General features: G+C 59.9%; 1 protein-coding gene across 1 annotated transcript; it reads left to right on the forward strand.

The window, feature by feature from the left end:
• Window positions 1-619: 619 nt before the first annotated feature.
• Window positions 620-1,554, forward strand: LOC139833823 (uncharacterized). The gene is made up of 2 exons (XM_071824174.1): window positions 620-1,020; window positions 1,092-1,554. Exons 1-2 carry the CDS (start codon window positions 704-706, stop codon window positions 1,552-1,554), a joined length of 780 nt encoding a protein of 259 aa, XP_071680275.1. The 5' UTR covers window positions 620-703.
• Window positions 1,555-13,184: the final 11,630 nt, after the last annotated feature.

The raw sequence follows: 13,184 nt of genomic DNA on the forward strand, positions 1-13,184 counted from the left end.
TCCGCCCTACTTCCCGCTGTGGGTGTCCATCTTCCACGGGCGGGCGACTCGGGCCAGCAAGAACAGCGAAGCACTCATCCCGAACGGGGGGATCACCTTCCAGGTGAAGTCCGGGGAAAGCTTCATCGACATGGCGCTCCCCAAGAAGGCGCAGTCGCTGTGGCGTCGTTTCTGGTTCTACGCCAAGGAGTACACTCCCCCGGGCGAGGTATGCATTCCCCAATACAGTCCCGAGCCGAGCGTCCCGCGGCGCCTCAATGTCCGGTCGCTGCCGCGCGAGCAGGAGAAGGTGGTGAAGGATATGCGCCAAGCGATCCAGGCGCTAAAAGATGACGGCCTGACGGCGGTCGACATGTACAACTGTTGGCTTGGCCGGCGGCTGATCCCCCTGCGGTGCCGAGCTCACCCCATGTGGGAGTACCGGGGACAGAACGACCGCACCCGGTCGACGGCGACCGAGTGGGACGAGGGCGAGTACCGGAAGGCGCTCGCTAAGATCACCACTGCCACCTTTACCTCCTTCGAGGGCGGCTTGCAGCCCTACACCGAAGACACCCCAGCGCCTCAGGTAATGCTTCGCATGGCGACTTCGCACGGCTTAGCCGCGCTTCTTCCTTTCTGACTTGTTCCTTTGATTCGATTGCAGCGTTGGCAGAAGATCGCGGACCACCTCCCTCCTCTCGCCGGAAAGGAACCACCGGAGATGACCGAAGGCGAGGAGGAAGAGGTCGACGAGGAGGAGGAGCGCACCGAGTCGGACTCGGAGGCGCGGGACTTCATCAGACTCCCGCGCGGGTCGAAGAGGGGTGCCGAGTCCTCGTCCCAGGGCGCGGCTGAAGAGGAGGCGACCTCCCGTCCGGAGGACAAGGCGGAGCCCTCCAAGGAAGGGGCCGAGCCGCTATCGAAGCGACTGCGCCCCACTCTCCTGGAAGGGTCCATGAGGCTTCAGCGTCCCTTGAAGGACGCGATCGATGCGGGAGCTCGGGCCGGTCCGGGCGTAAAAGCGATTCCCACGGTGAAGTAAGTATTTCTTGTCGAATTTATCCTTCCTGCGATCGGACCGAGTGTCGACTCACCTCGCCTCTCTGTAGGTCCAAGAAGAAGACCTTGGCGAAGCCGCCCGCGGCCGGGGTGGCGGCCACGAGGGCGGCCGAGGCAAAGAAGAAAGCCGCGGAGAGGAAGGCGGCGCCGTCCGACCTTGGGGGTGCGGGGTCGGCTCCAGAAGAGCCCGCCGCCGGGAGTCAAGCGGAGAAGGAGAGCACTAGCCACGTCGAGCCCACAGCCAGCGTTTTTCCTCTACCCAGCATGGCTCGCGGGGGCATGGCGAGTGCGGCGACGGGTCCGGACGTTGCTCCGCCTGTGGTGGAGGAGGAGTCGACTGACATTGGATCGACCGAGGGGCAGAAGGCACCCGAAGTTGAAGAGGACATCGTCGAGGAGGGCGGCCTGTCGGAGCCACTGAAAGAGCGCCGGTCCAAGGCCGCCAGTGGACCGCGCCCGCCCAAAGTGACACCGACACGCGGACGGGCGAGGTTCCGTCGACTGAGGCGGTGATGCGAGCGGACGGGGCGACCGAGTCGCGTCATCCGCCGCCGTCTTCATTGACCTTCACTGAACTCCACACGGCGCTTGGCGAGGCGCATGTGGTAAGTGTTGCTGGACACGTGGCCTAGTCACCCCCAGTCCCCGAGGGTCGACTTGGTCTGAAAGGGCGAGTCGAGTCTCTATTGCTTTTTGTTTGTTGACCTTGGCATTTTTGTTTGGTTTCCGTAGGCGGAGATTAAGCGGCTGACCGCGCTTGTGGAGGAGGCGGCGCAGAAGAACCGGAAGCTGATTGCCCTGGGCAGTAAGTCATGCCCGCTCGCCGTCCTCATTCAGTGTCACTGGCCCGGGCGTTCGTTCTCACCGTTTCCTTTTCTTGTAGCAGAGGCGCAGGCAAAGGCTCTTGCCGAGGCTCGGGAAGGGTTCGTCAAGGAGTCCTTCTACCGTGAAGCCGAGTTCCGGGCGCAGCAGGCCGAAGAGGCCCGGAAAAGGGCGAAAGCGGAGGTGGCGGAATTGACGAAGGTCCCTGGAGCGTAAGGGCCGGGAGCTGGAGGACGTCATCACCGAATACAAGGTGAAGCTGGAGGCCGCGACTGATGCGCGGGACTCTGCACGTGGGGCTGCCGCGTCTCTGCGGGAGGAGGTGGCGGCCTTGAAGCAGCAGCACGCCAAAGAACTTGCTGCGGAGAAGGAGGCGTCCGAGGGCATCGTCCTGGCGGTGCAGGCCGAGAAGACCAACTTCGAGGCTTTCGTCAGGGAGATGTCGCGGCAGATTCTTGGTAAGTTCTTGTTGTCGCACTTCTTGTTTTATTTGCCGGGGGTTTGAGCATCTGAACACGGCGAGTCGGCCTCGGGGGTCAGTCCCCGAGCGTGGCGAGTCGGCCTCGAGGGTCAGTCCCCGAGCGTGGCGAGTCGGCCTCGGGGGCCAGTCCCCGAGCGTGGCGAGTCGGCCTCGGGGGCCAGTCCCCGAGCGTGGCGAGTCGGCGTTGAAGGGGAAGTTCTCATTTTTCCCTTTTCCTTGTGTTGTTAACTGCAGGTACGTGCGACTTCGTGGAGACGGCGACTCCACGGGAATGCCTGTCGACCGCGCCCGCGCGTAAAATCGCCTGCGCGGGGGATATACGTGCCGCGCTCCAGTACCTGAGCCCGCGGGAGGTGATTCCGCGGGACACGCCATCCGTCTTCAAGGCCGTGTCCAACATTCCGGCTGTTGTTGACTGGCTTCGTCGCTCTTCCCGCGCGTTGGCATTACCATGGCTCTGAGCATGGTGCTGGCGCATTACTCTGAAGGGTTCGACGTGGAGGAGGTCACCGCTGGCTTCCCCTCGGAGACTGGGGAGTTCGATGTTGCCGAAGTGCTGCGGCTGATGGATGCGGTGCGCCCCTTCGCCGACCGAGTACTGGCGACCGCGGACTTGGAGACTCATATCCCCAGCCAAGCGGCTCCTGGTGACGCGGAGAAGGAGCCGGGCCCGGTGGACTACCCCGCGGAGCGCCTCTTCCATGCTGCTGCCGCCGGCTCGCTGTCTACATATCCGGTCGTGGTGTACACGCCGGGGGTCCGTCACGGCGATGACGGCGTCGAGCCTGTCGTAGAGGGGGCTCCGGGTCGTCCTCGTAGTTTCCTGAGTACCCGTGTAAGAAGTAGTTAGATTTCGCGAGCGGGTGTTAGTTGTAAATAGAATGATGACTTTTGCTTAAATGTGATTCGGTGGTTGCTTTTGCATTATTTGAGACGGCGATGCATTGGAGTTGGTTCCGACTATCCATGGCCTTCGTGTCGCCTTGCGACCCCAATGAAGGCTATCGACTTGACTGTTTTCCTTTTCGAGCTGGGCGTCCCGGTCCGCAGACGTAGTCATTATAGTACGAATAGCAGCCTCATGGGTGGAGTAGTGGTGTGGTGTAGTTTGCGCTGTTCGGATGTAGCGCGCCACTCGTCGTGGCTCGGTGAGCCGCCGCTAGGCGACTCCAAAGGGGATCATTGCGGGCGTCTGTTCCTTGGCGTGCCGCGGGTCCGTTTTGCGGGGTCCCTAGTCGAAGTACTTAGCCACGCACCCGCCAACCTAAGGTAGAGGAGGGCATTGGTGTGCTTTATAGCGTAGCACAAGGCGGTCGCCGAGGCCCGTGGGGCTGGCCGAGCGTGCGGCCCTGCTGTGGGTTCCAGTCGCCGTTTTCACCCGATGGCGTGAGAGATGGTGGGTGACCGGGCCTGGTGTTGCGCCTCGGTCACGCCGCCATCCCGTGTTAGCCCGGCTACTTGGCCGATCGTGGACTTCTCTCTTCCAGCAGCGGCGACCGGAGGTCTCTCAGTTCCTAGTCGCTTGTCGCGGCGACTAAGCCGGTATGTCCCGGGATGAGAGATGACGGTGTTTGGCGGGTGAAGGAGAGGTAGTCGGAGCTTGAGATCAAAAAATGGTCGGCGATTTTTATTACCCTCTGAATTTTCGGATTACATTTTTCCCTTAGGTATAGAACCGCCGGAGGAGGTTGATGTTCCAGGGGCGCTCCACCTCTTTAGTGAGCGGCTCGCCTTTGTCGTCCTTGCGGACGTCGATGAGGTAGTAGGAGTCGTTGCCGAGTACGCGGCTGACGGCGAATGGTCCTTCCCAGGGCGGGGACAGCTTGTGCATCCCTTTCTTGTCCTGGATTAGCCGGAGTACCAGATCGCCGACTTGGAAGGAGCGACTCCGAACGCGGCGATCGTGGTAGCGACGGAGGTCCCGCTGGTAAATGGCGGTTCCGGGAGAGTGCGAGGTCTCCGGCCTCGTCGAGGAGATCGATGTCATCTTGGCGAGCTCGCCGTTGTCTTCTTCGGCGTAATTGGCGACCCGAGGTGAGTCGTAGGCGATGTCCGTGGGCATGACGGCTTCGGCGCCATATACCAGGAAGAAAGGCGTGAAGCCGGTTGACCTGTTAGGCGTTGTGCGGATGCCCCATAGTACCGAAGAGAGCTCCTCTCGCCCAGCAGCCGGCTGCGCGCTCTAGGGGCACGACCAGGCGTGGTTTGAGTCCGTGCAGATGCTCGGTTTGCCCTTTCTGCTTGGCCGTTCGACTCGGGGTGGGCGACTGAGGCGAGATCGAGTCGGATGCCCTTTTCTTCGCAAAAGTCAGCCATCTCCCCTTTGGCGAAGTTGGTGCCGTTGTCGGTTATGATACTGTGAGGGTAGCCGTACCGATAGATGAGCTCGCGTAGGAACTTTGTGGCCGTCTTCCCGTCGCACTTCTTTATGGGCTTTGCTTCTACCCATTTGGTGAACTTGTCCACCGCTACCCGGAGGTGAGTATATCCGCCGGGGGCCGTGTTGAATTTTCCCACCATGTCCATGCCCCATACGGCGAAGGGCCACGTGAGGGGGATGGTCGTCAATGCCGATCCTGGCATGTGCGATCGCTTGCATGCTTTTGGCACCCGGCGCATGAACGGACAAGGGCGATTGCGTCTTCGTGGGCTGTTGGCCGCAGAAGCCGTGACGAAAGGCCTTGGCGACGATTGACCGCGCGCCTGCGTGGTGGCCGCGCATCCCCTGCGCGTGGATGTCGCGCGCGAGAATGTTGCGCCCTTCCGCCGTGGTGACGCATCGTTGGAACACTCCCGAGACACTGCGCTTGTATAGCTCATTGTTGATGATGGTGAAGGACTTGCATCTGCGCACGATGGCGCGTGCTTTGGTTTCATCCATCGGCAGTGCCTGGCTCTCGAGGTAGCTTATGTATGGCTCGGTCCAATCGGTGCTGTCGACGGCGAGTGCGACTAAGGCGGAGTCGGGAGCAGGTGGCTCGGCAATGTCCAGCTCGCGCGGTGCGCGCACCGAGGGTGGCTGAGGATGTCCAGGACGACGCCCGGAGGAGGTTGAAGTCGCTTGGACCCGATTCGGCTAGCGCGTCGGCTTCTTCGTTCTTGCGCCCGTCAACCCACTCGACGACGTGACCGGCGAAGCTAGCGCCGGCTTGGTCGACGGCGCGTTTGTATGCGATCATGTTGGCGTCTCGTGGCGTCGCAGTGCCGGAAGTTTGGTTGGCGACTAGGTCGGAATCGCCGAGGCAGCGCAGCCGTGTTGCGCCCATCTCTTTTGCGACTCGCATGCCGTGCAGAGCGCCTCGTACTCGGCCATGTTGTTGGTGCATGGCTCGAATCTGAGTTGCAGGACGTACTTCACCGTGTCGCCCTTTGGTGATGTGAGGACGACTCCGCGCCTGCTCCTTCGAGGTTTTTAGAACCGTCGAAGTGCGACGTCCAATGTTTGAGGTCCGCGGGGGAGCTTGGCTGCTGGGCCTCTTCCCGCCTGGCGAGGAAGCTCGGCGAGTGCTTGAGATTTGATGGCGTGGCGTGACTCGTAGGTGATGTTGTGGACGCCGAGCTCGACTGCCCACTTGGCGATCCGGCCAGTTGCGTCGCGGTTGCGGATGATGTCGGCGAGTGGTGTTGAGGCGACTACCTTGATGGGGTGCTCGTGGAAGTAAGGGGCCGCCGCCGCTGGGCCCCGAGGACGGCGTACACCAGCTTCGGTAGTGTGGATACCGTTGCTTGGATTCGATTAAGGCTTCGCTGATGTAGTAGACCGGGCGTTGTACCGATTGCTCCCTTCCTTCCTCCTTCCGTTCGACGACCATGACTGCACTTATAGCGCGGTTCGACGCGGCGACGTATAGGAGCATGGTTTCTTTGGCAGCGGGGCCGCGAGGATAGGGGCATTCGAGAGGGCGTGCTGGAGTTCCTCTAGGGCCCGCTGCGCCTCGTCTGTCCACCGGAATGATTCCGACTTCTTGAGCAAGCGGTATAGTGGCATGGCCTTGTCTCCGAGCCGGGGTATGAAGCGATCGAGGGCGGCGACTCGACCGGCGAGTTTTTGCGCGTCGACTAGGCATGCTGGCTGCTTGGTGCGCATGACCGCCGAGTGTCTTCTCCGGGTTAGGTTCGATGCCTCGCTTGGAGACGACGTAGCCTAGCAGCTGTCCCGATGGAACCCCGAAGGTGCACTTCAAAGGGTTGAGCTTGATCTTGTACCGCCGTAAGTTGGCGAATGTTTCGGTGAGGTCGCCGACGAGGTCGGTCTGTCGAGTCGATTTGACCACCACATCGTCGATGTAGACATGCACGTTGCGGCCGATCCGGCTTTCTAAGCAGCTGTTCATGCACCGCCTGGTACGTTGCTCCGGCGTTCTTGAGGCCGAAGGTCATGGACGTGTAGCAGTAGGCGCCTAGGGGTGTGATGAATGCAGTCTTCTCTTGGTCTTCCTTGGCCAACTTTATTTGATTGTACCCGGAGTATGCATCAAGGAAGCATAGCGACTCGGACCCGGCGACCGCGTCGATAATCTGGTCGATTCGCGGTAGGACGAATGGGTCCTTGGGGCACGCGCTGTTGAGGCTTGTGTAATCGATACACATTCGCCACGTCTTGTTCTTCTTTAGCACTAGGACTGGGTTTGCCAGCCATTTCGGGTGCTTGATTTCTATGATGAAGCCGGCAGCGAGCAGCCGGTTTACTTCTTCGGCGATTGCGCGTCGCCGTTCTTCTCCCACAGGGCGCATTGCCTGCCTAACGGGTCGCGCGGTGGGATCGACATGTAATTTGTGCTCAGCAAGTTCTCTCGGGACACCTGGCATGTCGGATGGTTTCCATGCAAAGATATCTCGATTCTCACGGAGGAACTTGATGAGCGCGCTTTCCTATTGGGCGGACAGGCCCGTCCCAATGGTAACTTGCCTACTTGGATCGTTTTCTACAAGATCTACTTGGCGGGTGCCTGCTGCGGCCTTGAAGGTTGCTGCGGACGAGTCGAGCTCGGTTGGCTTCTCCAGGATGGCGGGGTCGTTGCGGTCGACTGGGTACTTGGCGAGCTCGGCGGAGTTGTCTTGTTCGTCGGCGATGACGGCGTCGGCGAGCTTGGCGCTGTCGTCCTCACATTCCAATGCCATCTCCGGGTCGCCATGGACGGTGATGACGCCTCGAGGCCCTGGCATCTTCATCATGTTGTACGCGTAGTGTGGGGTCGCCATGAAGCGGGCGAACGCTTGTCGGCCGAGTACGCAATGGTAAGAGCTTTTGAAGTTCACCACCTCGAACGTTATCCGCTCGGTACGGTAGTTCACGGGCGTGCCGAAGGTGACTGGCAACGTCACCTTGCCGATCGGGAAGGCCTTCCGCCCGGGGACGATGCCGTGGAACGTGACCTTGGTGTTCTCAAGGCGTGAGTCCGGCAGGCCAAGCCGCTGGAAGGTGTCGTAGTACATGATGTTGATGGAGCTTCCCCGTCCATCGGGGTTTTTGCAGCCAGTAGTCGGCGACCTTGGGCTCGACGACTAGCGCCACTCGCCCGGGGTACTCGATGCGGGGGCGTGATCTTCGCGGCTCCAGGTGATGCTTTGCTCGGACCCGGTTGAGCCACCGGGGTGCGTCGGAAAGTATGACTGCGTGTACCGCCACTGCCCTTGCGAGGACCTTCCTGTCCCGCCTGTCGCCGACCCCGGTGAAGGTGTGGAGCGAGCCGGCGCTGCGACCGAAGCCCTCTCCCTTGTGCTGGTCTTGGTCCTTGGCGCGCTCCTTGTGCTGGTTGCCGCCGTCGTTTTCCTTGGCGCGGCGAGCTCTTTCTATCTGCTTCAGGGAGTAGCAATTTCCCGTCGTGTGGTTGGCGGGCTTGCCCTCCTTGCTGTGATAGATGCATGGTGCGTCTAGGAGGCTACGGGCGTCGAAGCGCTTGGGCTGAGGCCGATCCTCCCGAGGTGGACGAGTGTCGCGCCGAAACGATTTTGGCTCGCGCTGCTCGTAATCGGTGGTAGCAACTAGCTCGTTGTGTCCTCCCTCTCCGCGGCGCTTGCCGTTGTTGGACCGGCCGGCGAAACGGTAGTCGCCACGCCGAGGCTCCGTGTGCGCAGGGCGGCGATTGCGTCGTTGACCGTACTCGTCGTCCGAGTCGACTGTAGGGTCTTCATCGGCGTAGCGGGTGGCGATGTCGAAGAGCTCGGAGATTGAGATATTGTCCCTGCTGACGCGACGGAGCTTGGCGCTTAGTGGTTCGTACCGGCAGCAGCGTCGGAAGCAGTCGATTGCCGTGTCCGTGCTGATGCCGCTGGAGGTCGTCCACATGTCCTGCCAGCGCTGCACCCACCGGCGGGTCGACTCGCGCGGGCCTTGGACGCAGCGATCTAGGTCTTCTATGGTTGTGGCACGGGTGTATGCGCTGGCGAAGTGCTGGATGAACGCGGCGCGGGCTTCTTCCCAGGAGTCGATGCTGTTGACGGTGAGGGTGTTGAACCAATGGCGATTGACGCCGTCCATCATGAGGGGCAGGTATCGCGCTGCGAGTAACTCGGAGTGGCCCTGGATCCCCATTGCCATGGCGTACGAGTCGATCCAGACAGTGGGGTCAATGCTTGTATCGTACTTCTCGATGTCGCGGGGTCCTTTGAACCCCACGAGTACGGCTCGCCTCTAATCATCGGCCCGAAGCAAGCGGGGCCGATTCGGGTGAACGCGCTCTGGCGCGGGGCTTCATCGGCGTGGCGGTCGTTCAATCGATTGCGCGCCCGCCATTCTTGGTCGTTGACGATGTGGGTTCGGGCGTCGACTGGCTGCCCGTTAGCGGCGACCATCACCCGCGCGGGGCGCGGCTCGACTCGGTTGTTAGACGAGTGGGCCGCGCGCGGTGCTGGCGGCGGGCCGTTGTTGGCGTTGACGATTGCGCGGTTTGCCGCGTCTGACGACGCCGCGCGACTGGCGGATGTGCGCGAATAGAGTCGCCCTGCGAGTCGGCTGCGGCGTGCTGCTGCTCCAATGCCTTGGCTACCAAAGCCTTGGCGTGCTGGACGAGGATCGCGCCGTCTCCCGTTTCGGGGATTCTTGCGAGGACGGCCTGCGCAGCTGCCACGTTGTCGGCTGGAGACGAGTGCAGTGGTAGGCCGTTGGCGTCGACCTCTGCCCGAGGAACTTCGGGTGGTGGTGGTGGGGGTGGCGGTGGTGCTCCGCGCGCTGCTCTATCTGCAGCAGCCCGACTTCCTTCCGGGATGTCAGGGTTTTGGACTCGGGCGACCCGGATTTCTCCGTCTGGGTCGTCGAAGTTAAGGCGTGCGCTGGGAAAGTCGCTCGCGCGGGCGCGCTCCATGCGCCGGCGGTTTCGCTGCTGACGATAGTGGGACACGGCCCTTACTTCATCTTGCTCGAGGCGGAATTTCTGCCTTTCGGCGAGCTCCTTTTTCCTCTGCTCCTCGAGGGCCGCCCGGTGCGCCTCGATCTCGGTCGCGGTGGCGGTTGCGGGGAGGGGAGTGGTGAAGGCGTCGACTGGGATCTCTTCTTCACCCCCTGCCATGAAGACTGCGGTCGGGTAGCGGTAACGCGGGGCCTCGACAGAGTCCGAGTCGTAATCGCTGCCGAAGAGGGAGAGGATGGAGTCGTCCTCGAAGCCACCTTCGAAGTCGCTCGGGTGGGAGACCAGGGAGATAGAGTCCTTGGTCGATGCTGTGGCGATGGAGCGGGCAGTCGGGGACGCAGCGGTGGATCCCGCAACCGACGTTGTAGCGATGATGTCGGTGAAGTCGGCGTCGATCGCAGCGATGATGGAGTTGATGGCCGGGATGGTGTCGGCGGAATCGGCGGCCCGGAGCGGTGTCGGCGGAGTCGGTGGCTGCCGAGGCAACGGTGGAGTTAGCGGTCGGTGCCACGACCGCCGACTCGGCATCGTCTCCCAGGGCCGCCTCAGCCTCCGCGTATACCTCGCCGGTGACCGGGCGAGTAGCGGTGAGGAGCTGCCCGGGCGCGAAGGGGTCGTGTGAGCGACTGGGGCGAGGCTCAGAGGGATCGCTGACGCCGGCGAGCCCAACGAAGAGGTTGATGGAGCCGATCGGCACCATCCAGGCGTGTGTGAGAGGTGACGAGGCGGGCCGGTAGGTGCTTGGCTGGATGTGGAAGAAATTGCCGGTGGCGATCATCCTGCCGGAAGCAACCGGCCGCCGAACTGGCGAGTAGGGCCTCGCCGTAGCTCGAAGGCTTGATGTCCCATGCCCCACGGTGGGCGCCACTGTCGTGGATGTAACCACGGCAGATGCTACAGGGGGTAGCACTTCATTGATGCGAGGGGAAGGGAACATTGCCATCTACGGGTCGAGGTGCAAGAGACGCAAGGGTTTTACCCAGGTTCAGCCCCTCCGGAGAGTAAAAGGCCTACGTCCTGCTAGATCTTTATTGCTCAGTGGAGAATTACAATGGGGGCTCGATCGGCGGCTACGCCGAGAGCTTACAGGGGGAGATTGGATCTCGAGTAAGGTGTCCTCTAGGGTTTAAGCTCGGGGGTTTATATAAGCACCCCCGGCCTAGGGTTACATGGAGATAACTCCGAATCATATCAGTTGCTACTAATCCGGGATCCGCTATCCCTCTCGCAAGTAATCTTCTTGTCCAGCCGTGTGGACCTCCTCCTTGGGATCACGGCCCAGTCGCCTTAGGGCCCAGTCGCTTAGGCGACTGGCGATCCACCCAAGCCTCTATCTTCATGGCGACTGGGACTGGCGACCCACCCCCTATGGGCATATCCCCATCAGCAGGGCCGAGGTGTCTACTAGTTGTAGCTCCGTCCGAAACACGGGGTGCATCGAGAAGTCGGTCGATGATGTAGCCCGTAAGGTACATGGACTCCGGCGTCAGATCAAATTTTTCATGCACTTCGATCCAGTCTACGAGGATGCCCCACATCTTGGAGTTGATCTCCACCTGCGAGTGGATGTAATCGCAGGGGCAACACTCGCGGAAAAATATCGACATGGGGAGGCGCCCTCGTCGACTATGGCCACCGGAACGCTGCAGCGACTCCAAGGAAGTTGCCTGGGGTAGGTGGTGGTGGTCTGGTACAAAATGAACGCCTCCCAGGCGCGTATTTCTGGAAGCATGCCACATGAGACTTGGGGCATCGTTGCCGCACGTACAGGACATGCGTAGGCGTGCGCACAAGGCGCCGGCGCCGGCGAGGCCCTTGAGCTCCTTGGTTGCAGGGCGTTGGGCGTGGGTGCTGGATACTAGCTTGGCGGCATGATGGCCCGGAGAGAAAGGAGCGCGCCGTGATGAGCGCATGTCCTTGCTTCAGGAACAGCGTGATGAGATCGGCGGCCTTGACGAGCATGGAGGGCGGGGCCGTGGGATCTTGGACCGGGGTCGAGGCCACGGGCGGGCGGGACATGGCCAGGAGAACAGAGGAAGGGTAGGATCCTTACTTGTCGGCGGGAGGGGCCATCGGGCCGAGGCGGCGGTGGCGCATAAGGAGATCGGCTCGGCGGCATCGACACAGCGAGGTCGAGTCGCGGAAGAAGAGAGGAAGGATTAGGAGTTAGGACTGTTTTTCTTTTTCAATGGACACAGGACGAGTTGGGCTGTCTTGGGCCGGGCCTGTCGCGGCGCCGATTTTGACTTCACCGAACGAGTAGTATGAATCATACTTCTCATCTTTTTTGCCCAGGTATGAATTGTTGTGAACTTTTGGATGGACGAGAATGGATGGTTGTTATTTATCTAGGGGTACCACAAAACAACTCATTTGAAAAGATACGTAAAGTGTTATTTCTTGCATTACAATTTTTTCGATGATTTAATATTGGCCATAATTAATTTCATAATTTCACCCTTAGAAAATGTATTAATAATTCGATTGGTGTTAAAGGGCAACGCTCAAACTAGTTGGCATGCATTTCATTGACTATCAAGAGTTTTTTTTTTTTTTGCACCGATCGATTCCGGATAAGTGCCTAAAACCAGCAAACTTCTGTCATTTTTCGGATTTTTGCTCAAATTGCGTCCCGAGCAGATCCATGTATTTGCTCGGTTCGGATCAGAGAGCTCGTGCGCATAGTGAAGTCCGCGTCCTGGCATAGCACCGCATGCACACCGTCTTTAGTTTAGCGCTGCCGCCTTTTCATCACGGGTGAACTGCTACCACTACGTCTTACTTCTGCATCCACCTTAGGGTAAGATCTAGGGGAGTACTAATCTATGTCTATATGGTACTTTGTATGTGTTGATGATGACATTAATTATTTATGTAAATTATGTTGACAATGAACCCGTGTTGTGTAAAATCTACCGCGAACTCGCGAAGGTAAACTTGTGTTCTTTTATACTTAATAATTAATAATAAAAGTAAAAGAGCTACTTGTTGTTCCGTTTTTTCTACCCTTATATTTCAGCTGAGATTCCGCTTATGTCAAAGGAAAAGATTCGCACCGTCTCGTTCCAAATGCCGGCCATGGTAAAGAGATCGATTCCTAATTAACTCAATTGACTACAATCCCTAAGAGCTCTAAGCTCCCAGCATCTGCTAGTGTGTGGACGTTTTAGAGGTTGCTGTCACGGGTCCTACATGCTAGGAAGTTTGCTTTGGTCATCTGACCACCTGCTCGTACAAGCTTGGATATCGATTGTAGGCGAACCGACTTGCGGGACTCTTACAGATTGCGCGTGGCATGGCCTGCCCGGCTGCTCTTCTCTCAACTCCTCCCCTTTCTGCTATCTCTTCTTTTCAATCTTTCTCTCCCTACTATTCTATAGCCAAAATGACTCCGCCGATTCAGCCCACTTCTGCCACCTCCTGCGTTGATTCTCAACGGCCCAACTTCGTCTGGGCCTCCTCCGTTGATTCCATGATGTCTGGATTGTGTC

The sequence above is a fragment of the Lolium perenne genome, chromosome 7 (assembly GCF_019359855.2).
Source record: "Lolium perenne isolate Kyuss_39 chromosome 7, Kyuss_2.0, whole genome shotgun sequence".
Classification (NCBI taxonomy): Eukaryota; Viridiplantae; Streptophyta; class Magnoliopsida; order Poales; family Poaceae; genus Lolium; species Lolium perenne.